General features: G+C 47.3%; 3 protein-coding genes across 3 annotated transcripts in view; all 3 read right to left on the reverse strand.

The window, feature by feature from the left end:
- LOC134412386 (zinc finger protein 208-like) overlaps positions 1-25,517 on the reverse strand; it is a 489,474-nt gene that overhangs the window by 163,158 nt on the left and 300,799 nt on the right. The window lies entirely within an intron of this gene.
- B4GAT1 (beta-1,4-glucuronyltransferase 1) overlaps positions 1-25,517 on the reverse strand; it is a 169,441-nt gene that overhangs the window by 50,297 nt on the left and 93,627 nt on the right. The gene's annotated exons all lie outside the window — the stretch shown is intronic.
- MUS81 (MUS81 structure-specific endonuclease subunit) lies at positions 1,622-14,838 on the reverse strand. Its single transcript, XM_063145999.1, has 16 exons — positions 14,691-14,838; positions 13,021-13,168; positions 11,797-11,897; positions 11,526-11,624; positions 11,178-11,258; positions 10,913-11,001; positions 10,265-10,429; positions 9,488-9,592; positions 8,526-8,653; positions 7,404-7,516; positions 7,026-7,142; positions 6,037-6,132; positions 5,037-5,159; positions 4,260-4,363; positions 4,003-4,086; positions 1,622-2,102 (listed from the first exon to the last, which is right to left on the reverse strand). Exons 1-16 carry the CDS (start codon positions 14,802-14,804, stop codon positions 2,036-2,038), a joined length of 1,734 nt encoding a protein of 577 aa, XP_063002069.1. The 5' UTR covers positions 14,805-14,838; the 3' UTR covers positions 1,622-2,035.

Raw genomic sequence — 25,517 nt, forward strand, 5'->3', positions numbered from 1 at the left:
GAGGAAAGGAAAGCAGCCTGTGGTATTTTCTCTTGGCATGATCACTGGAAGAATCTGTAATATTTAAAGCAAATATTATTACTTCTTCCCTTCCAAGGATTTAGAGTCTCAACCTGTCCATTTTTAGGCTGCCTGGTCTAATTAAATACAGGGAGGGGGAATGTATGTACGTGTTTCTTACCGTCCTGGAGTGAATGAGCAAACGGTGCTCAGTAGCTGGTTTGCCCATCTGTTACAGCCTGGATAGGGAGACATTTTTCTCCCTCTCTTATAATACTAGGACTCAGTGGGAGATTCAGAATGGCTAAAAGGAAGTTCTTCACACAGCACGGAGTCGAACTATGGTATTTGTAGAGCCTTTCTGGAAAGCTGAAGAGAACTCCAGGCTATCCTCAGCAAATGCGTCCTTCCTTGCAAATACTTCAAAAGGGGCTCTTTGCCTTTGCCTGTGCAAATTGCTGCAGGAACAGACCGTACGTTTTTAAAGCTGCAGAGGCTGGGAAATGCCCCACCAGAGCTGGCCAAATTGCCCAGCTGCGCTCCGAAAGCAGGAGCAGAAAACCTCTTTCAGCTTAAGGGATGAATTCGATTTCGGAGAAACTCTTGCATTCTGGTGATGGGTGGAGCAAAAGGTAAAAGGGGACCCCCCCCAAAATAATAATTAAAAAATAGTGCATTGTAGCTTAAAGCAATTAACTGCCAGTGACCTGGTTTGCACGATCGCAGGGGGGTTAATAAACCGCTGTGACTTCATAGAATCATAGAATAGCAAAGTTGGAAGGCGCCTACAAGGCCATCTAGTCCAACCCCCTGCTCAATGCAGGAATCCACCCTAAAGCATCCCTGACAGAGGGTTGTCCAGCTGCCTCTTGAAAGCCTCCAGTGTGGGAGAGCCCACAACCTCCCTAGGTAACCGGTTCCATTGTCGTACTGCTCTAATAGTCAGGAAGTTTTTCCTGATGTCCAGCCGGAATCTGGCTTCCTTTAACTTGAGCCCGTTATTCCGTGTCCTGCACTCTGGGAGGATCGAGAAGAGATCCTGGCCCTCCTCTGTGTGACAACCTTTTAAGTATTTGAAGAGTGCTCTCATGTCTCCCCTCCATCTTCTCTTCTCCAGGCTAAACATGCCCAGTTCTTTCAGTCTCTCTTCATAGGGCTTTGTTTCCAGACCCCTAATCATCCTGGTTGCCCTCCTCTGAACATGCAAACACCCTGCAAATGCATGAACGGGGCCCAGTAACTCTGCTTTAGGGGAAGCTTTTTAGAATGGGGTGCGGGGGGGGGGGGGGAACTGTACAAAACATGGAAACCGTTGAATGATTGGTGGGTGAGGGGAAGGGGGCGTGGCTTGGGAAAGGGGTGGGGCCTCAGGGCGTGAAGTTCCACACTTTTGTCTTATAGAGAACAAGCAGGTCAAAGTGAGACCAGCGTGGCCCAATTTCCCCCATCTGAAAGGCTAAGCTAGGCCCAGAGAAGGTGGGAGGTTGTGGGGGGGGGGGAGGAGAGGTTGGCATATCCCCCCCTCCCCACTTATGGTTTCTGACCCTTGGTGGGAGTCAAGTTGTGTCCCCTCAACACACACACCGGTTCTGTGCACCGCTGCGATTGAATACCGAAAACCTTTTGCAAAACAATTCGTAACAATTTTATTAGAATATTAAGAGCTTAAATGGGAAAAGGAGGAAACAGGTATGAAAATAGGCCCTGCCCAAGCACCGACTTCCAAGGCAATGCAGAGTATCCAATAATGAGCTCTTCCCTAAACACTCGATTCCCCACACACACTTCTAAACTTGTGAGGACGAGGTGCTAGTAAATTTCCATCACACAACATGGGTCCAATAGGCCCACACATCGCCTTTCGCCCTCCAACGTCGTTTTACTAGCAGTGGTGGGCATTCCGTGGGCTGGGTTTTAGCCAGCTGCTGTCTATGCAGGTCATTTGTGGTCACCCGCAGGCCTGCCCCACATCTGGTGTGGGGGACGGTCTCGTCCACTGAGAGATGGTAATACACACACAGAGCCTCCCGTGGATTCAAGGCAGCGGCCCCCGTGTACAGTACAGCTGGGCCAAAGTCTTGCTCAGCGCGGGACCCAGGTTCCTGCAGAGGAAGTAAGGAGAACGAGAAGAAGAAAGGTTACGGGCTGGCAGAAGGAGGGAGCCAGTATCTCTTCTTCAAAGACGCTCCCAAATTCAGCAGGACAATTTTCAAGGCTACAGGAATGCATCTTCAGGGAGTGATGAGATAAAAGTGTCTCCACAATTTCTATGGTCTCCTCTCCCCAGATTTATTATTTTCCTTGGCTGTTAGATTTATATCCCACCTTCCTCCAAAGAGCCCAAGGTGGTGTACATGATCAGCCCTCTCCTCCCCGTTTTATCCTCCTAATGACCCGGTGAGGCTGGCTAAGCTGAGAGTCCGTGACTGCCCCAAAGTCACCCAGGGAGCTTCATGGCCGAGTGGGGACTAGAACCCAGGTCTCTGCAGTCCCAGTCCAACATTCTACCCACTACACCACCATGGGAGGGGGAAAAGGGAGTAAGGGACGACCTGAGAGAGGTGTACAAAACTATGCCTGGTGTGGAGTGTGGACCAGGAGACAATTTTCTCCCTCTCCCCAAACAGGATTCACCCTTTGATTGGTGGGAGATTCAGGACGGATAAAAGGAAGGACGTCTTCACACAGAGCATAAACTATGGAACTCTCTACCACAAGATGTAGTGATGGGCGACAATTTGGCTGGCTTTCAAAGGGGGTTGGATAAATTCCTGGAGGCAAAGGCTATCCACGGCTACTAGTCCTGATGGATCTATGCTACCACCAGAATCAGAGGCAGTCTGCTTATGAATGTCAGTTGCTGGGGAACATGGGTGGGAGGGTGCTGTTGCACTCATGTCCTGCTTGTGGGCTTTCTCTGGGCAGCTGGTCGGCCCCTGTGTGAACAGGATGCTGGCCTGGATGGACCCTTGGTCTGATCCAGCAGGGCTGCTCTTATGTTCCTGCATTACATAACCCCCAGAGCAGGGCATGACGGCAACAGCTTCTTCTGTAAAGGAAATACAGAAGTTCTACATCTAGGAAATAGAAACCAAATGCGCAGTTACAAGATGGGGGATACTTGGATCAGCAATACTACAAACGAGAAGGATCTTGGAATTGTTTTAGATCGCAAGCTGAATCTGAGCCAACGGTGCGACATGGCTGCAAGAAAGGCCAATGCTATTTTGGGCTGCGTTAATGGAAGTATAGCTTCCAAATCACGTGAGGTGCTGGTTCCTCTCTATTCGGCCCTGGTTAGGCCTCATCTAGAGTATTGCGTCCAGTTCTGGGCTCCACAATTCAAGAAGGACGTAGACAAGCTGGAGCGTGTTCAGAGGAGGGCAACCAGGATGGTCAGGGGTCTGGAAACAAAGCCCTACGAAGAGAGACTGAAAGAACTGGGCAGGTTTAGCCTGGAGAAGAAAAGGCTGAGGGGAGACATGATAGCACTCTTCCAATACTTAAAAGGTTGTCACACAGAGGAGGGCCAGGATCTCTTCTCGATCCTCCCAGAGTGCAGGACACGGAATAACGGGCTCAAGTGACAGGAAGCCAGATTCCAGCTGGACATCAGGAAAAAACTTCCTGACTGTTAGAGCAGTATGACAATGGAACCAGTTACCAAGGGAGGTTGTGGGCTCTCCCACACTGGAGGCCTTCAAGAGGCAGCTGGACAACCATCTGTCAGGGATGCTTTAGGGTGGATTCCTGCATTGAGCAGGGGGTTGGACTCGATGGCCGGCCTTAGAGGCCCCTTCCAACTCTGCTATTCTATGATTCTATGAAATCCAGAGCAGAAGCCACTACAAGGCCGCTGCCGGATCTCCATCTGTTGTCTCCAGAATCCACATCCTTTGTGGTTCAACGGGGCTTGCACAAGAGGCCGTTGTGCATGCAGGCGTTCCGTACCAAGCCCAGGGGAGGAGGTTGTGGGGCGGGACGTGCAGCGCCATCACTCACCTCTGCAGTTTGCCACATTTGATGTTGCTCAACAGCTGCTCCTGGCCACGCGGAGTTGGGCAAGTGGCATAAGCAGCAAGCAGGCTGAGGAAAGACAGAAATGTTGTGAAGGGTCACGGGTGGCCATCAGCCCTGCCTCCAACCCACCCACGGACAGAAAACGCATTCAAATCCCTGGCAGTGTGAGAAGAAGCCCTTATACCAAATCACACGCTTTGTCTCCCTTGCTTTGAACAGCATCATCTCCACGTCCTTACCTGGCTGGTGTCTTGTACCTCTCCAGTACAGCAGCTGCCTTCTCTCCGCTGATGCCGCTGATCTGCATGAGTTGCCGGGCAAAGACCTCGCTCACCGTCTGGGCCTGGGAGAGATAGACAGCGATCAAGACGGTTGTGGTCTCCCATCCCGGAATCCACTTATTTTATTTATTTCTTTATTTGTTACATTTATAGCCCGCCTTTTCCTCCAAGGAGCCGTACACGTCCTCCTGCAGGTGCCTTCTCTGAGGTTCGGAAGATGGCAACAAGGGACAGGGCCTTCTCAGTGGTGGCCCCCCTCAATTCTGGAATGATCTCTCTGATGAGACCCGCCTGGCGCCAAAGATTATTCATCTTTCAGTGCCCAGTCAAGACCTTTCTCTTCTCAGGAATTCAGCAGCTCACAATGAGTTTTAATCAGGTCTTGGATTTGCCTGATGGTCATGTTCTAGATAGATTTTCTAGGCTTCTACTGCCTGTTTGCATGTTTTTGATGCAAGTAGTTTTTAACCTTTGTACAGGGAATTTTTTTAATGGTCTTTAATCTTTGCAAGCCGCCCAGACAGCTTCCTCTATGGGGCATTAGAGAAACATAATAAATAAATAAGTAATAATAAAAATGACCCTCCTCCACCTCTCCATTTTATTGTGACCAACCCTGCGAGGTAGGTTAGGCTGAGAGAGACAGTGACTGTGCATCACCTAATCCTGGCACCTTTGGCATGCAAAAGAGCGTTTTCTCACTCCAGAAACATTTCTTCTGTTGCATCAAATCACCTTGTTCTTCACAGATCCCTCGTTAAACTCCGCAAAAGTCAGGAGCCGGCAGGAACCGGCGCTGGGCTGCAGGGGGCGCTCACACTCCAGTTCCTCCTTGGTACAACTCAAGAGCGTTTTGTCCTAAAGAGGAAATAAACAATGAAAATAAAAAGACAAACCTACAAGCTACAAGGCTTAGAGCAGCCTCCAGCTGCATTGGATTTCAGTTTCCATCATCCCCACGACTGGGGCAGATGGGAGCTGTATGTCATCAAATCCCAGGTTGGTTAAGGCTGGATTAAAGCATTCTCTCTGTCCCAGAAGCGCAGCGTCACTCTTGCCCCAGTGTCCTCATATAATATGACCACATTTCCTTATAGCGCTGGTTAATTTCTCAACCACGGGGAGAAAAAGTAAAAATAAAACCTGCCAGCTAGCAAAGAACTTCCTTTCATTCAAGCCGGAGAATAGAGCACTCACCGCGTTTTTAAAAAAACAGATTGCAGACAATTAATCGTATGAAGTTTAAGCTCCCCACACTTTTTCTTTTCAAAAATAAATAAATACAAATACCAAAATAGGCAATTTGGCAGCAGTGGAAGCAATAATGGTAAATGATTTAATATGCAAGACTTAAATATGTAAGACCTTAATATGCATAGAACCCTAACTTAAGCCGTCAGTGCCCTGAAGGAAAGTCTCAGGAGGAGGAAACCTGGGGAAAAGGAGACTTTACTGTTCTGTGACTTGTACCATCATCAGTATAGCCGAGAAGGAGGGACGGATTGTTGTTTTTTTAATTGTTAAAAAATAATCACAGAAAAAGAGCCCTTTCAATAAAGGACAATAAATAAATAAACTCAGAAAGGGCTTAGGGACAAAAGTTTGAAATAAAACAAAGACACACTTCCAACGATTAAAGTCACAAACTAGGGGACATCAGAGCAGCGGAGAGACAGAGAAGTTCAGCCTGCTGCCGTCCCGGAGTCGAGATGCCTGTTCCCCGCTCTGTACTCACCCCGTACAATTTGGCCAGGTGACGCGTCATGAGGGTCAGGTAGGCGGCGGATTCCCGAATGTCACGGGTGCGTTTGACGAAGAAGCCATCCACCACCTGGAGAAAATGAGGGTTACACCGCTGTTCCACTCTAACACTCCCTCTATTCTCCCCACCGGGTGAGCAACACCAAAGCCGGTACGATGGCTGGGATCGGGGCCAGAGAGACAGAGAGGGTGCGCGCGTGTGCTCTGGTTCATCTATGAAGAGGATGAAGTGGAAATGCAGAAGACTTTGGTATTTCGAGGCGTCAGTGGTGCAACAGTTCTCCTGCCCATGTCTAGAGCGCCTGTTTGTGAACTGACGACAGTAGGCAGCTATGCTAGTACCCAGAGCATCACTTGTTGATGCTGAATTCGGGACTTGTGGATAAAGACGGTGGCAGAATGCAAAGGCCGGTGGAGCTTGGAGCTTTCTGTATTGGGCTTGAATGGTTGAAGCTGGTTGTTTTCCAGTGAACAAGAATATAGAATATATGAAGTCCTGTGACCATGTCCACAATGAGAGAGATCAAGGGGTAATATATGATTCATAGAATCGCAGAATCATAGAATAGTAGAGTTGGAAGGGGCCTATAAGGCCATTGAGTCCAACCCCTGGCTCAAACCCTGGGACTTCCAGAATTCAGAACTTCTCCATGGGCCGAATTGACAGGCCTTTGGACCCCGTTCATTGCCGCTCTTATCTCATTTTCTGATCTTAAGATAAGAGTGCGGCACTCCCAGTGACTAAAGTATGCTTTATGCTTTGAACATATTGTCTTGGTTTTTCTTCCTTTATAAGTCTGTTTTAGCTCTATAAACTTCTTTCTTTCACTTCCCAAAGAACCACTGCCTATTTCCAAAACATTTAGCAAAACAGAGGGTTGGCAGAGCCTAGGGAAACGCGTGCTTAGTGTTGTTTTACAGTATGGGCAGGGTGAAATATCGACCTTCCTGGGGAGTCCGTACCTGGGTGTTGGTCATCGCTTGCTGCAGAGTCTTTTCAGGCAAGCTGAGGTGCTGTGCTGAGTCCAAATCCTCCACCAGGTAGATGGGGTGGGAGAGACCGCACTGCCGCAGACGGAACTGGGCGTGTGATGCGTTGGGGAGAAAAAAGCAAATGCTTTAGATTTTGTGTTATATTTTACGGTGCTCCCAATATGCTTATTTTTAATGTAAGCTGCTTCAGGAAATGAGTTTGAAAAACGGCACAGGGAACTTAAATAACATGCTGAGTTCTAGGTCAAGTTAAACGCTGCATCTGCTTCCAGGAATCTCTGTCCCTTCCTAACTCTTAATAAGATCTCTGTTTGCTGTGCTCTGACCCCCCACCCCCACCCCCGGTACCTTCTGCTCGCGAAAACGTCCGTCGATAATACTGCTGCACAAATCAGGCATCCTTTTGCGTTCCACCACATAGTCCAGCACCAACTCCTGAGCTGAAGTTGGCTGCCGTTCTCCTGAAAAGGGTAGGTGAGAGACAGGAAGAAAGGAAGGAAGATTTATTTATTTATTACATTTTTATACCGCCCAATAGCCGAAGCTCTCTGGGCGGTTCACAAAAATTAAAACCATAATAAAACAACCAACAGGTTAAAATCGCAAATACAAAATACAGTATAAAAAGCACAACCGGGATAAAACCACGCAGCAAAATTGATATAAAATTAAAATACAGAGTTAAAACAGTAAAATTTAAATTTAAGTTAAAATGAAGTGTTAAAATCCTGAGAGAATAAAAAGGTCTTCCGCTGGCGACGAAAGCAGTACAGTGTAGGCGCCAGGCGGACCTCTCTGGGGAGCTCATTCCACAGCCGGGGTGCCACAGCGGAGAAGGCCCTGCTCCTAGTAGCCACCTGCCTCACTTCCTTTGGCAGGGGCTCACGGAGAAGGACTCCTGTAGATGATCTTAAGGTCCGGGCATGTACATACGGGAGGAGGCGTTCCTTCAAATAACCTGGCCCCAAACCGTTTAGGGCTTTAAATGTCAATACCAGCACTTTGAATAGGGCCCGGACCTGGACTGGCAGCCAATGAAGTTGTAAAAGGACTGGCGTAATGTGATCTCGCCAGCCAGTCCCTGTTAGTAAATGGGCTGCCCTGTTTTGTATCAGTTGAAGCTTCCGGACCGTTTTCAAAGGCAGCCCCACATATAACGCATTGCAGTAATCCAAACGAGAGGTTATCAGAGCATGGATAACTGTAGCTAGGTTATCTCTGTCCAGATAAGGGCAGATTAGAATAATTGTAGAAAGAATGTCATGGGGTTAGGGGGTCCACCACTGAAAAGGCCCTCTCCCTTCTTGCCATCCTCCAAGCTTCCCTTGGAGTAGGCACCCGGAGAAGGACCTTAGATGTTGAACGTAGTATACGGGTAGGTTCATGTCATAACATTCTATAATTGGGAAAATCCTGGTCCAGTCCTCCAACAGCTTCAGTTAAACACACCCACCCACCACACACACATACCTGCAAAGGGAGAGACCCTCTCCCGGGCTACCCAGAGGAAGTCCCCGATGTGTAGTTTCCGGATGCTGAAGGGAACGTGGTGGCGTTGCAGTTCGCTCACCAAGTCCTGTTTCCGGGACGTGGGGCCACTGGAAGTTAAAAGGAAAAGCGGGAGCTGCCGTTTAGAGCAGACTTCAGGCTTGGGAGCTCGACTTTGTTTGGACTACAAGCTCCAGATCCCACGACCAGAGGCACGTGCAAGATGGCGGGTTAGGGAGGGGACTTCCATACCCTTAGAATTGAGGACCCAGGTGTGTTTGAGCACATGCTCAGCCTGAGAATCCGTTTTGGGGACCAGAAGTGATCTCCGTCCTTTTACACACAAATCGTCTCCTAGGTTTTCCCCAAGCTTTCTTCGTTTCAGCAACGTAAGAGTGCAATCTTAGGCATGTTTAGACAGAAAAAAGTCCCATGAAAAGAAGGCAAAATCCTATACTCCAGAGATTGGGAACCTTTTTTGACCTGAGACTGAAATTGGCTCTGGGCAAGCATGTTGGCTCTGGCCAGGATCTCTTCTCGATCCTCCCAGAGTGCAGGACACGGAACAACGGACTCAAGTGACAGGAAGCCAGATTCCGGCTGGACATCAGGAAAAACTTCCTGACTGTTAGAGCAGTACGACGACGGAACCAGTTACCTAGGGAGGTTGTGGGCTCTCCCACACTAGAGGCAGCTGGACAACCCTCTGTCAGGGATGCTTTAGGGTGGATTCCTGCACTGAGCAGGGGGTTGGACTTGATGGCCTTATAGGCCCCTTCCAACTCTACTATTCTTTGATTCTATGTTGCGGGAGCTTTAGACCAGCAGTGGGTGGGGCTATGCCACTGCAGTCAGGGACCCACTCCTGCAACATGCTTGCCCAGGCCCCATTCACACACACACACACACACGTATTTCGCATTCACATGACAGCTGCCTCTCACCCTGTGGTTTCAATGACATCTACGCAGAGGATAACATCGAACTGCCCCGGGCGAAAGACAAACTGAGCCTTAAACAGCGCTGCCCTTGGCTCTGCACAGCTGGACCTGGAATAAAAAAACCAGAGGAATCCCATTAGGTCATATTTGGAGGTTACACAAGCGCAACGGTCTAGTAGTAGCTGCCTTCTACTGAGCTAGACTCTTGGTCCATCTAGCTCAGTATTGTCAACACTGGCTGGCAGCAAGGGCCCTCCGGGGTTTTAGACAGGAGTTTTTCCTGCCTTACTTGGAGATGCCGGAGATCGAACCCGAGACCTTTTGCATGCAGGGCAGAGGACATGGCCTACACATAAACATTCCCCACCCCTGCCAAAGCAGCTCCACCACATAAGAATGTAAGAAGAGCCAAGGGTCTGCTCACACAGTGGCCAACCGGCTGCCCACGGGGAAACCCGCAAGCACGACAGGCGTGCAACAGCACCCTCCCGCCCATGTTCCCCTGCAGCTGTTGTATACAGGCAGACTGCCTCTGATACTGGAGGTGGCACATAGCCATCAGGACAAGTAGCCATGGACAGCCTTCTCCTTTGAAAGCCGTCCGAATTAGTGGCCATTGCTACGTCTTGTGGTAGTGAGTTCCATAGTCCACCACCTCTGCCATTCATCTGAAATCCCATACTGGCTGGGAATAATGGGACTTGTAGTCCAACACATCAGGAGGGCAGCAGGTTAGGGGAAGTCTGGTTCAGAGAATGGAGGGGGGGGGGAACTACTTACTCGGGGGAGGCACTGCCTGAACACTGCTCGTCCCCATCGCCTTCCTCCGGAAGCACCCGGAGTTCTCCGGTGTCCGCTGCTGGCGAATTGGCGTCCTTATCCTTCGGCTCTTCCGAAGCGACCAGCTCCTGGGCTAAGGCCAGCCCTGCCTCGGTCAGAGAATACCTGGCAGAGCAGAGAACTCAAAACAGTCTCCACTTGGGCTCTGCATCCCCACATCCTGTGGCCGCTTTCCTTATGCCGGGGCAAAATCTAGCCGTCCTGTGGTCCCATCCTGGCCACAACTCCCTTCCACTGATTGGCAGTTTCCCAACTCTGGGGCACTTTTAATTCTAGGAACAGGGGACGCTGCCTTATATGGAGTATATTTAGCTCCTCCCCTTCTGCCTTTCCCCCCCCACCACCACTGGGATGCAGCCCCTGGAAGCTGCTCTGAAACGGAATTCATCCCTCGTGCCGAAATCGGTTCTGCACCTCTGTTCTAGGAAATAAAAGCCTGCATACAGACGTTACTTCTAGGACTCGTTCACTGAGACCAAACCACGTAAGAAACGGGTGGGTTGTGCTAATAGCTCATACACCTAGCTCCAAGTTACATCCGACCATGGGTTCTTCTCCCTCACCCCAAATATACTGCTGTATATTCACCTGGCTGGGATATTGGTCTTGAGGACTAGCTCCTTGCGAATCAGACTGCTGACTGCAGACCAGGCGGTGTTCTTACTCCCGGGATCAGGCTGTAAGAGGGAAGAGGGGGGAAACCCAGCAGCAATGAACATAACAACCAAAGAGGGAGGGTGGCAAAATAGGGTGGTCTCGGGCCACCTTTGGGGGTGGGAACGCAAACAAAGGTGTTCCACAACCCGATATTGACTCAGGATTCTAAGGACAGGCGGAGAGTCTGGGAACTCACCAGAGAGAAAGATTTATCGCACAGCGGCTGAGCTGCTCTCTGCAACTCCGGCTTTGTCAGGTAACCCCTAGTGTGAGGATTCTGGGAAAGAAATCCAGAAGGACAAATGTATGATATACACACACACACACACACACACACACACACACACACACTTCTGTTCTCTTAACCTGTTCCCATCAGTTTTGCTGCCCTCTGGATCAGGCTTCCATTCCACCTCCATGATTCCCCCCCAATTTGGGAGGCGCAGATGCTACACCCACCAGCAGTCCCCCCCCCCACTCCTTCACATCCACCCCAAATGCCCTCCTTTGGAGCCAACCGAGTTTTGCACCAGCCGTATCTTACCGTACTGTCTTGGTACAGAGCCATGAGCACAGCATAGGCTGCAGAACGTGGAGACGGGGCGTTTCCCCTGGCACGTTGGCGTGACCCGGGCTGCTTTTTCTAGGAGAAAGAAAAATTAAGTATGCCTACTTCAGGGACTCTGTGGTAGGTGGAGTTTTCTCCTCCATGTATCTCTCTCCAAGAGCTGTAGTCAATTAACTTCAACCATCAATGAGCGTTTGCTAACCCATTCTGATTAATAAGGGTACCAAAACATGCATTGATTCCTCACCTTTAAGCGCTGCCCTTGGCACGGATCTGCCCCTGTGGAGCACAAAGCAGGCTCCAGTCCTGGGATATCACCAGCAGCTATGCCTTCTGGAGCCTGCTGACCTGGAATTCGTGGTATAAAATCATCAGCAGGCAACGTTTGGGGGCCACGGGAACATTTACCAATTAGAGAAATCATCCATCCCAACACGGCCGCCACAGGAGGTGTGGCAAACTACCTCCCAAGATCTTACTCTGCATCCTGACTGCCTGATATACCCCTTTTGACATCAAAATCAGGCAAGACTTGATACGTGAATGGAGCAGACGTGCGATTTAATAAGCATTGCATCTAATTGGACCCTTTGTTAAGCAGGCATTATAAGAAAAGGAATTGAGAATAAAACGGCCAGTATCGTACCGCCCTTATACAAATCAATGGTGCGACCACACTTAGAATACTGTGTACAGTTCTAGTCACCACACCTTAAAAAGGATATTATAGAGCTGGAAAAAGTGCAGAAAAGGGCAACTGAAATGACTAAGGGGCTGGAGCATCTACCGTATGAGTGAAGGTTATGAGGGCTGGGATAGCTTAGCTTGGAAAAAAGGAGGCTAAAGGGAGACATGATAGAGGTGTACAAAATTAGGCATGGTGTGGAGAATGTGGACAGAGAGGCATTTTTCTCCCTCTCCCAAAATACTAGAACCCGGGGTCATCCCATGAAACTGATGGGTGGGACAAATAAAAGGAAGGACTTCTTCACACAGCGCAGAGTTAAGTTATGGAACTCACTACCACAAGATGTAGCGATGGCCACCAATCTGGATGGCTTCAAAAGGGGGTTGGATCAATTCCTGGAGGCGAAGGCTATCCATGGCTACTAGCCCTGATGGTTGTGTGCTATCTCCAGTATTTGAGGCAGTAAGCCTGTATGCACCAGTTGCTGGGGAACATGGGCGGGAGGGTGCTGTTGCACCATGTCCTGCTTGTGGGTCCCAGGCTGACGGCTGGTGGGCCCCTGTGTGAACAGAGTGCTGGACTAGATGGACCCTTGGTCTGATCCAACAGGGCTCTTCTGACATTCTTAGATGTCTGTGCCACATATGTGTGTGAGTGGGAGAAATCAGACTATCCATAACTCTGCCCATATATCCTGCTTTATATGATTTCTCACATATACCAGGCTCAGGCCGAAACTTTAACGGCCTCCCTCCGCGCGCGCGCACACACACGCACACACACCTGTTAACGCTGTCCCCTCCTGGGCGCTGTGCTGCTTCTCCAGCTGTTCATCCAGCTGACGGCAGATGTGCTCCCCGAAGTACTGAAGGATCCGGGCCTCCCGCCCACTGCGCAACGGGAGCGGATATTTGCGGAGTGAGCTCAGTGCCTGCACAGGTGGAAGAGGAGAGCACTTAAGGCAAGCAGAGGAAGTTAAGACGCTATCAGCTGTTATTAATAACAACCTCTTAATGAGTGGTGTGTAAGCATTAATACACTGCATTCATTAAACATTCTGCATTCTGCATTCTGAAACTCTTCCCTGGCTTCCTCCTTGATGGGCTTTCGGATGCAGGCAAAAACTTGTTTGTTCCAGCAGGCCTTTGGAGAATAATCTGATCCTCCATCTATGTTAAGGACTTGTAACATTTATGTTTTAATATTGTGATTTTTTTTGTACATTTATATTTATTTATTTAACTTATTTATTAAATTTATAAACCGCCCCATAGCCGAAGCTCTCTGGGCGGTTTACAAAAGTTAAAACAGCGAACATTAAAAAGTATACAAAATTTAAAACCATCAAAAATATAAAAACAACAGTGTAAAACAGTATCCATTTTAAACGAGAGTTGTTTTCCTGGGTTTGAAATGTATATAAGGGAATATAAGGGAAAGGGCTTTCTCTGTTGTGGCACCCTGACGGTGGAACGCCCTCCCCTTGGGAGGCCCGACTGGCGCCGACATTGTTTGCATTTCGACGCCAAGTAAAAACATGGCTTTTAAACAAAGCCTTTGATGGTTAAACTCACTGGCACATTGTTTTAACTGCGTCTATTGCTTTTAAATTATATATTGCTTTAACTTGGATCATGGTTTAATTTGTTTTTAACTGTGTATATTTATTGTTTTATACTGTATGTTTTTATCTGTATGCCGCCCTGAGATCTTAGTGATATAGGGCCGGGATATAAATATTTTAAATAAATAAATATGTTTTAAATTTTGTAAGGCCGCCTTGAGGCCCAGTATTGGGCAAAAAGTGGGATACTGTTGTTTTTATACTGTTTTTTTTAATGTTTTCGATGGTTTTTAAATTTTGTATACTTTTAATGTTTACCATTTTTAATTGTTGTAAACCGCCCAGAGAACTTCGGCTGTGGGGCGGTATATAAAGGTAATAAAATAAATAAATAAATAAATAAATACAAATAAATATTATAATAATAATTAATAATCAGAAATAATTGCTTTCAATAATTACATTTATTATTATTATGTTCCTATTATTATTATTATTATTATTTTGTTGTTATTGTTATTATTTTGTAAACCGCCCAGAGAGCTTCAGCTAAGGGGTGGTATATTATTATTATTATTATTATTTATTTATATAGCACCATCAATGTACATGGTGCTGTACAGAGTAAAACAGTAAATAGCAAGACTCTGCCGCATAGGCTTACAATCTACGCAATAAATAAATAAATAAATTATTATTATTATTATTATGCTCCTGTTATTACATTGCTGTTATTAAATATCATAACTATTAACATTGACACTATTGTCAAGGCTTACATAATAGTTTAAACTAAGGACTTAATTCTTGGGTGGGCGTGGCTTGGGCGAAATGGGCGTGGCTTGGGCTAGATGGGCGTGGCCTCCGCCTGGAAGGGGGCGTGGCTTACCCTTTCATAAGCCCGTTGGCTCCTGGGTCGTCCCCGCTCGGCGGCCTGGTCGCGCCACTCCTGGAGCCACCGTGTAAATAAGGGGTTCGGGCACCCCGGAGGCGGTCCCGGCATCTTCCTAACGCGCCAGGGGTCGTTTTCCGTCCGGGCCTGCCTCTTGCCCTTTAACCCGGATCTCGTCGTACCCCCTTTACCACAGAGTCTCCGGAAGAGCGGAGGGTAGAGTGTCCGCGAGGAAAACACTCTTCGCCCCTGATGGCGAGAAAGTGAACCACAGATCTAGGAAAAGAGAGAGAAAGAAAATTATAGAGATGCACACGACGCTGGAGTTGCGGGTCCAGTTTTTTTCCTTCTTTATGTCTTAATTCCAACCCATAGATCTGCCTATGGAAATCAATGGAGAAATCTAAAGTTTTCCCTGTGACTTGGGAATAGCGTGTCTACCATCTTCCCTAGGAAGGGAAAGGGGATTTGAGTTTTGGGGCATTTACAGTGCACTCTTACTCATAAGTAAGCCCTATTGAGTTCAATTAAGTGTGTATAGCGCTGCAGCCTAAAAGCATGGCTGCAGGCCAAAGGAGCAAAAGGCTGATTTGCATGCAACTAGGGAGTGGGTTTATTTATCTGTAGGGGAAAGTCCAAGGGGGCGATGCTAATACAACTGACCTTTGATTTAACTTGAAAATTGTTGGTTGTTTTATGGGCGATTTTCACCAGCCTCAACTCAGTCTTCAACCCAAAATATAAAGAATTGCAGGGGTGTTGTAAGCTACTCTACCCACTGCATCCTCCAAATTGTTCTTATTATACAATGCACAACAGGGATTAAATACACAAATATTTTGAACAATAAACAGCTAAAAACAACAATAAAATACTAAGGCCTGACCCGTAGTAACCTACAGCTGCAAGAGCTGGACCATAAGGAAAGCTGAGCGAAGGAAGATAGATGCTTTTGAACTGGGGCGTTGGAGGAAAATTCTGAGAGTGCCTTGGACTGCAAGAAGATCAAACCAGTCCATACTCCAGGAAATCAAGCCAGACTGCTCACGTGAGGGAATGGTATTAAAGGCAAAACTGAAGTACTTTGGCCACATAATGAGAAGACAGAACACCCTGGAGAAGAGGCTGATGCTAGGGAAAGTGGAAGGCAAAAGGAAGAGGGGCCGACCAAGGGCAAGATGGATGGATGATATTCTGGAGGTGACAGACTTGATCTTGGGGGAGCTAGGGGTGGCGACGGCCGACAGAAAGCTCTGGCGTGGGCTGGTCCATGAAGTCACGAAGAGTCGGAAGCGACTGAACGAATAAACAACAAAAAAATTGAGAAGCCCTTTACATGCCTGGCAGTAGGGAGAAGTTTCAACCTGGTGCTAAAAAATGACGATGTTAGTGTCAGGTGTGGGGTCTATTACACAATCAGGGGGCCACCACCGAGAAGTCCCTCTCAGAGGAGGCGTTCAGAAGAAGAGTGTTGTGTATATTTATTTATTTATTTATTACATTTCTATACCGCACCAATAGCCGAAGCTCTCTGGACGGTTCACAAAAACTAAAAACATTCAAAGTATAAAACAACAATACAAAACCATACTATAAAATACAATAGGCAAGTCCATCCCAGGAGAGACGCTTTGTTAGGTATAACGGTCGCAAGCCATCTAAAGCTTTATAGCTCACAACCAGCACTTTGAGTTGGGCTTTAAAATGTACAGGCAGACAGCGCAAACGGGTCAGAATCGGTGCTATAGGCTCAGGCCTTCTGATCCCCGCTGTCAATCTGCATTTTAGCACAAGCCACGGTTTCTGAACCGTCTTCAAGTGAAAGCCTATACTCTCAAATATCATTCGCTGGGGAACATGAAAGGAAGCGTGCTGTTGCACTTGGGTCCTCCTTGTGAGTTTCCCATTGGAGCATCAGGGGGGATCTACACTACTGCTTTAAAGCACTTTATAAGAGTTTTGACAACTGTTGGAGCCCAGGACACACTGCATATACAGTTTTCAAAATGTTTTCAAAGTGCTTTAAAGCGCTTTAAAAGCAATAGTGTAGTTCCCCCCCGGTTGGCCCCTGTGGGCTAACAGTAGATTCGATTCGGTGGGCCCTTTGTTCTGATTTCGTAGGGCGATGCTGCCTCAACGGCCCCGTTCAGACAACACGCTAAACCATGCTGCTTATCCCCTTCTTTGGAACAAAGTGAGGCTGTCCTTTCAGTTTGGGAGGCTGCATGGTTTAAGCAGCATGGTTTAATGTGTTGTCTGAACGGGGCCAACGAGTCTAACTTTTCACTGCCATGGTCACCAGCTACTCTTCCTCTTCCTCCTCATGGCTCCTACTTCCTTGCTTGAGAGGCAGGGAGCAAGGAGGCCGGTGCGTCTGCTGCTTCTCACCACCACTGTTGCCTGGGCCAGAGCGAGAGGCAGGCGAACAAGCAGGGTGCAAAGGTGAAGAACAGGTACAATTCCAAGGGCCGCTTGTCCGTGGGCCCCCGACCCTCGACGCTGGCCCTGAAGCAGGCCCTTACTTATTAAGAGAGCCTTAAGATGCACTCTTGTTCTGCAGATTTAAAAACAAGTCCACGAAGATTCTAGTCCAGGTGGAAGTAGATGTGGGTAAGGCTGAAGTCGGCCCACCTGCTCCTGCTATAAGGCGTGTATTCATTCCGTGTTCTTGGATTCGATGTCTCTCCTCGGCAAGCAAGACAAGGCGAGGCATCACCTTGGGGTGGTTACGCATAGTTTAACCGGAGCCAAGTGTAGCTTGCGATGCTAGCAAGGCCGCCTGCAGTCAAATTTGTCATAGCTGTGGAACGATCCTTCTGGATTGCGCCATATGCCTCCGTTGACACCTTTCCCCACCCCGCAAGGGTCTTTCCAGCAAATGACTCATCGCTCACCGTGAGGCGGTGCTGAGATTGTTTTTGGGGGTGGAAGGTGACTGAGGAAACCCTTCTGTCCACGTGCTTGGCTCGGGGAGCGGTGGATCGTTCAGACGGAAAAGCTACAACTGGATCTAGCAGGAGGGGGAGAAAGCAAGGGGGAGAACGGAAAGAGAGACAGGGGGAGACATGGGAGCATCCTTCAAATACTTAAAAGGTTGTCACACAGAGGAGGGCCAGGATCTTTTCTCGATCTTCCCAGAGTGCAGGACACAGAATAACAGGCTCAAGTTAAAGGAAGCCAGATTCCAGCTGGACATCAGGAAAAACTTCCTGACTGTTAGAGCAGTACAACAATGGGACCAGTGACCTAGGGAGGTTGTGGGCTCTCCCACACTAGAGGCCTTCAAGAGGCAGCTGGACAACCCTCTGTCAGGGATGCTTTAGGGTGGCTTTTGGTTGCCACCCAGTGCACAATATTGCAACCGTACCAATACTGAATGGTCTGCACTGGTTGCCAGTCAGCCCCACCTCCATGGCGCAGGGGCTAAACAAAGGGAAAAGCCTCCAGTTCCACCAATTGAGGGCTTTCCCCCCTCTTATTTATTTATTTATTTATTTAATTTATATACCGCCTCGTAGCCGAAGCTCTCTGGTCCCTGTGTGATGGTGGTGGGGATTGAAACTGAAACAAATGAGATTTACTTCTGAGTAAATATTTATAGGATTGCACTTATGTATTAATAAAAGCTTCGTAGTTCTAGAGGTTATTGGTAAGTTTGATTCTATTCATTTAGGGCCCAATCAGGATCAAGGTTCTCTTTCCCGCAAAAGCTATTGAAATAGCATAGCAAAACTAGGAAGATAGGCTTTTGCTCTTGGCGTGGGTGCGCAGTGTTCTTAATTTGTATATATCTGAGCTTTGCCTAGAAATGTCACAGACTGGATGTCTTGCATTTCATAGTCTTTCAGCCCTGGTATGAACAAATTCCTTCTCAATCCTCCTGGGTGATCATCTGGTGACTTTGTAAACCTGCCAGGATAATCTTTCAGGCATCCCATGTCATTGGCTTTAGTCCCTGAATGCTTCTGTCACAACCAATCTATTCGCAGATAACAGTCCAACTTCTTAGCATGTTATTATATAAAGAAAATGGGCCCAGAAGGTTGGAAGCAAGGCCAGAATTCTCTGTATCAGCCAAGGTACAAAATGTCTATGCCATCTGTTCACTGATCTGTGGAGAAATGTGAACTCTCTAACCAGATTTTCAATTCTCCCGATCTTCAATTCTCTATCATTAGCCAATATAAACTTAATATATTATATTAGAATATTATTATTATTATTATTAATAATAATAACTATAAGACTAAATGGAAAGGAATTTGTCAGAATTTAAATCCAAGGCAGAGGTGGAGTCTGAGTTCGCAAACATGAAAACCATTCTTTTGAACCCAAATAAAGATGGCACTGGAGGGTGACCTTCATGGTTCCGAATAAAGTGCTGATTTGAATGGGAGCACTGGAAGCTACTGTATCAGATCAGTAGTCTATCCAGCTCAGTCCACTGACTACCAGGTTTTCAGACCCGGAGTCTTCCCCAGAGGTGCTTGGGGATTGAACCGGGGACCTTCTGCTTGTAAAGTTGAGGTGGAATACAAATGTAATAGTAGAATACAAATATAATAATGGAATACAGATGTAATAGTGGAATACAAGGTAAAGTAGAACATAAATGTAATAGTGGAATACGAAGTGAGGTGGAATACAAATGTAATTAGTGGAATACAAAGTAAGGTGGAATAGAAGATAAGGTAGAATACAAATGTAATGGTGAATACAAATTTAATAATGGGATACAGATGTAATAGTGGAATACAAGGTAAAGTAGAATATAAATGTAATAGTGGAATATGAAGTGAGGTGGAATACAAATGTAATAGTGGAATACAAAGTGAGGTGGAACAGAAGATAAGGTAGAATGCAAATGTAATGGTGAATACAAATGTAACAGTGGAATACAAATGAAATCAATACAGTAATGACAGTTAGTGGTAGCAATGAGCAGAGCCTGTTGGACAATCTCCCTGTTTATCTTACATCAGTGGAAAAACAGAAGATGGGTAAGTAATGAATGGATCTGTCTACAGTTCCCAGTTGGGATTTTTTTTTGTGTGTTGTTGATATTACGAAGGTAACACACACAAAGAACTCTGAAAGTAATGCCAGGTAGAGCTAAAATACGACAGATTTTGATGTAACGTACAGCCTTTATCTAAAAGAGGCAGCTGGACAACCATCTGTCGGGGATGCTTTAGGGTGGATTCCTGCATTGAGCAGGGGGTTGGACTCGATGACCTTTTAGGCCCCTTCCAATTCTATGATTCTATGATCTGGCACTAACTTGTATCACTAACTTGTGTACCCATGCAGGCTGGTGTTTCCGACTTGGGCTGTGACTCCATTCTGGCTTTCACCCACAACCAGCCGGAACTCTGAAGGAGCTCTCCAAAGTGCTGAGCCCTACTCCCCCACCCCAATTTTTTTGGGGGGGGTTTCAGCACCTTGGACAGCTGCCTTAGAGGCCTGGCTGCTTCTGAATGAGACCCAGAACGGATTCACAGCCCCGCCGGAATCGCACCCACCAGCCCCCACTGACGACCTCCCCTTTCTCTCCGGGCCGACAAAGCGCTGCAATGCCCCGCCGCGGCCGCTGCGGGGCGCCCGCGCGCTAGGCGCTGCGCCTCCGCCGCTCCAGAATGTCCAAATAAGGGCAAATCTGGTCGTGGGGAGGGAGGCGCTTGCGGGTTTGGCTCGCACGACGCCTTATTTGGAAGAGAGCGGCCAGAGGGGAAAGAAAGGGGGGGGGGAGACGGCCCGGGAAGGGCGGAGGAGGGAGCAGCCTGCCGAGCAGAAAGGAAGGCGGCCAGAGGCAAAGGGAAGGGGGGGGGGAAGGAGGGGTGCTGGCCTGACTCGTGCACAAGCTCTCTTTGTTTCCCCTCGTGCATCTTGCAAGCGCGCAGGCTGCCTGCAAGAATAGAAGGAGCCCACGTCTTTTTCTCTTCTCCCCCCCTTTCTTTCTTTCCTTCCCCTCCCCCAGCTGGGCAAACCTTCCTAGAGGTTGCAAAGAAGAGAGAGAGAGAGAGAGAAAAGCGAGTCGTTACAAACGCGCTCCCTGTCTGATGAGTCAACGGAGGGGGGGGGGGGGTGGCTTACGCATTTTTAAATTATTTTTGCAAGCCAGAAGGTACTGCAAGGGTTTCTCTCTCTCTCTCTCTGATGAATCAGCTGTCTTGCTTGGGTCTCTTGTGCATTTTTATTTTTATTTTGCAAAGAGAGAAAGAGTTACTACAACAATCTTTCTCGCCTATGAACCATCTTTCTGGAGCTGTTTTTATTTTATTTTATTTGCAAAAGGCAAAGCGTCCACTGCAACGTCCTCTCTCTCACACACACTCACACACATCAATCAACTGTCTTTCTGGATCATTTCCACATATATATTTGCAAGAGAGAATTTCTGCACCGGTGTGTGTGAAGCTGTGTGCTGTATCTTCTTCAATGAATCACTTGGATGCCTCTCGTTCATTGATTTTTGCACGCTCACGAAAAGGCTGTCACAGCTCTGTATAAATCTGCGTAAAACCGATATGATGTTAAGAATAAAAACAGTAAGAAAGCAGCAATGAAAAGAGTAGCAGCAATTTGATCGAGAGAAAGCCAGAGTAAAATAACATGTTTTCAAGACTTTCTTGTTTCGCATTCGATGATGGAGCAATTCCAGAGACGGGCCACTGCAGAGAAGGCCCTGAAATAATCTTCAAGGACCTTTCTGCTCTCCCTCCTTAGGGTTCATAGAATCATAGAATAGTAGAGTTGGAAGGGCCTATAAGGCCATCTAGTCCAACCCCCTGCTCAATGCAGGAATCCACCCTAAAGCATCCCTGACAGATGGTCTTTAACCTTTGACTTTAACCTATATTTGGACTGGACAGCCCATCAAATGGAATTGCTTCAAAAGGAGAACTGTCTTAGGTAAAGTAGGATGCATGGCAATCCTACCTCGTGAACCAAGACTTCTTTGCTTCAGCTATGTGCTCTGTGGTGGTACAAGGCTAGCCGCTATGTAAGCCTTCTCCAACCTCGATGTGTTTGAGTCCAGGGTTTACAGCTCCGCTATGACCATGTTTACTCGGAAGGCAGTCTACGATTTGCTTGTCCTGCAATCCATTTGCCCTGGTCTGCAGGCACAATGTTTAAATTTGTGTTTTTTAAACATGTGGGGGTGGGGGTGGGTGTTAAAATGTTGCCCAGAAAGCACCTGCTTCAAAATATCTGGGGAAAGGAAGGGCCGTAAAATTGTAAGGAAACCAGAGAGGACAATGCAGCCCACTTGCTAATGTCACGCCAACGGCATGGATGGAACATGGCATAATCCCAGTTCCCAGGGCAGACAACCGGGACCCCATCATCCTAATAATACCTCTTGTGGTTTTGGGATCCTTTTGAGCATTTCACCAACATTTCTCTCAGGTACCTGACCCCGCGAGGTAGCATTTTCCACAGGGGAGGTCCTCTTCGGGGTGGCCGCTTGCACCTGGCCGAAAAAGAACGATTGCATCACACACACACACCGCAAAAGAGAGCAGATGTTTGTAAAAAAAAATCTGCATGTGCTCATTTATATGTATAGATGCAATTTTTGAGTAAATAGCTATTTAAATAGAAATGCAATACATCTCCCGACATGAATCGACCCGTATGCTACATTCAGTATCTAAGGCCCTCCTCCGAGGGAAGCTCAGAGGGTATCAACAAAGGAGACGGCCTTCTCTGTGGTGGCCCCCAATTCTGGAATTCTCTCCCCAACAAGGCCTGCCAGGCGCCAGCACTGTTCTTTTTTCAGCCCCAGGTTAAAATCGCCCTCTTGCATCAGGCCATTAGCAACATAGAATGAGTTTTTAATCAGGTTTGTTTAAAAACAGTGTAGATATATGTTGTCTGTGTGTGTGCTGTCGGTTTATATCCTTCTATGTAAATTGTTTAGCACTTTGTATAATGTATGTTCAATGGTTTTTCATTTCAATGCAGGAATCCACCCTAAAGCATCCCTGACAGAGGGTTGTCCAGCTGCCTCTTGAAGGCCTCTAGTGTGGGAAGCCCACCACCGCCCTAGTTAATTGGTTCCAATGTCGTACTGCTCTAACAGTCAGGAAGTTTTTCCTGATGTTTTTCTCTCTGCTTTGGCCGAACCAAACCAACGGTACCCCGAAGGTCGGGAGTTGCTTTGTCCACCAGGCCTTCTACTCCCTCCTCCTTAAACTGGGCTATTTTCCTGCTGGCACGCTGGGACCTTTTTTCTTTCCCCAACCTTTTTCTCTTCCTAAAATGGGCATATAATTGATGTGCCTCCTCTGCCTCACTCACCATCCTTTGGACCCAGGAATGCCCTTTGCCTCCGATTTCCAAAGTAACATTCCTAGTGTGTTTGTATGACCTTCTTCCACCCTTGCTGGTGACACACACACGTCTTCTTTTCTTACCAACCCATGTAGGGGGGTTTCAAAAGTGGGGAGGGGGGGGAATAAAACCACAAAACGACTGTACCGCTTTGTGCTTCCCTCAGTCTTTAATTCCCCTCCCCCTGGCATGCATTTAGGAACTCTGCTGTGGTGGGAGGCTGGCTGAGTTATGCAAGTTCTGCTGTTGCCAAGACATTTGGCTGTGGGAATCCAAATTCCCATTAAGGCGCACAGTGCATCACCGGCAACCCAGAAGTCCTTTGGAGAAGGTTTGGTTTGTTCTGAGCTAGGGAGGTGACTTTCTTATGGTAAGGTATATACTCAGAAGTGTGCTGGTTCCAGGTATTTTGGAGGGTGGGGACCCGTGACAAGATGCCCTCAGTGGCTACAGGACCAATCTGTACCATTGCCTCAAATGTCAAAGAAGCAGGCCACGGCTATCCTTCCGCTCACTCCTCTAACTCACTGGCACTCTGTCTTGGGCCAGTGTCACAGGGTGGGTGAGCAATTGGCAAAGGCAAGAGAAGCAGCAACAGCAGCAGGGACTTCTCGGTGGTGGCTCCCAAGGTGCAGAATTCCCTGCCGAGAGAGGCTAGGTTGGTTCCCCCAATGTCATCCTTCCGCAGGCAAAGGCTCCAGCAAGCCTTCAGCATGTCAGCCGGCCTCTTGGGTCCGGCTACCATTTTGATTCTTCGTCTGTTGTGTCGTCGTTTTTCACGTTATTGTTTTTCGACCGAGGTTTTGATGTTAAAAGTTTGGCTCCTATGATTGTGAACCCTGAGCACCATGTTCTTAGCGGAAAGGACAGACACAAATAAAATAAAATGAAATAAAATCAATCCATCTACAGCATGGGGGAAGGTCAGCATCGGTGCTGACCCAAAGCCGGAACCATTATGGGATAGAGTTGGTTCTAAAACCAACAGGAGCAGCTGGAATTAGAGACCTATCTTGAATCGAGCAAACTCAGTTGCATGCCTTCCTGATGAAGAGAAGTTGGACAAGGACGTAGCTGTTTTTTCCTGCTCCTGGCATTAGCAGTCTTATTCAGCGCCCCTTTCCATCTTATTACTAGTTCTCTGAGATATTACCCCACCCCATCTTCTTTCAGAACAGGAAGCACACTGCACATTCTCAGAGGCAATTGTGGCTGTAGGACGTTTAAGAAAGAGAGAGAATATGATTCCCTTGACAAAAAGGAAAATATACTGTGAATGTTGGGTGGTGGTAGTTTTTCTTCAGATCCTTTTGAAAGACTTTTCTCCCAGGCAGTTAACAACGTAAGCTAAGGTTTTTTTAACTGACCGCAGAATAGCTGGGGTCAGTTAATAGGGGGTTGGACTCGATGGCCTTATAGGCCCCTTCCGACTCTACTATTCTATGATTCTGTTTTAAATGGATATTGCTGTTTTTATGTTTTTAAATTTTGATAGGGTGACCATATAAAAAGGAGGACAAGGCTCCTGTATCTTTAACAGTTGTATTGAAAATGAAGAAAGACTGAAAGAACTGGGCATGTTTAGCCTGGAGAAGAGAAGATTGAGGGGAGACATGAGAGCACTCTTCAAATACTTGAAAGGTTGTCACACAGAGGAGGGCCGGGATCTCTTACCGATCCTCCCAGAGTGCAGGGCACGGAATAACGGGCTCAAGTTAAAGGAAGCCAGATTCCGGCTGGACATCAGGAAAAACTTCCTGACTGTTAGAGCAGTACGACAATGGAACCAGTGACCTAGGAAGGTGGTGGGCTCTCCCACACTAGAGGCCTTCAAGAGGCAGCTGGACAACCACCTGTCAGGGATGCTGTAGTGTGGATTCCTGCATTGAGCAGGGGGTTGGACTCGATGGCCTTGTAGGCCCCTTCCAACTCTGCTATTTTATGATTCTATGAAAAGAGAATTTCAGCAGGTGTCATTTGGATATGTGGAGAATCTGGTGAAATTCCCTCTTCATCACAACAGTTAAAGCTGCAGGAGCCCTGCCCTATGTTGTATGTGACAAAGAGGGGCAGGGCTCCTGCAGCTTTAACTGTTGTGATGAAGAGGGAATTTCACCAGGTGCGACATACATACATATAACACCTGCTGATGAAATTCCCTTTTCTATGCAACTGTTCAAGATATAGGAGCCCTGTCTTCCTTTTCATAGGGTCACCCTAAATAAATAAATAAATAAATAAATGCAAATTAATAAATAAATGAATAAAAACATGCAGATTTGCTTCAGCTATGGGGCAGTATATAAATGTAATAAATAAATACACATAAATAAATAAATAAATAAATACATGCAGACTTGCTTCGCCTATGAGGCAGTATATAAATGTAATAAATAAATACAAATAAATAAATAAATAAAACCATGCAGACTTGCTTCGGCTATGGGGCAGTATATAAATGTAATAAATAAATACAAATACATAAAT

This window comes from Elgaria multicarinata, chromosome 21 (assembly GCF_023053635.1).
Source record: "Elgaria multicarinata webbii isolate HBS135686 ecotype San Diego chromosome 21, rElgMul1.1.pri, whole genome shotgun sequence".
Taxonomy (NCBI): Eukaryota; Metazoa; Chordata; class Lepidosauria; order Squamata; family Anguidae; genus Elgaria; species Elgaria multicarinata.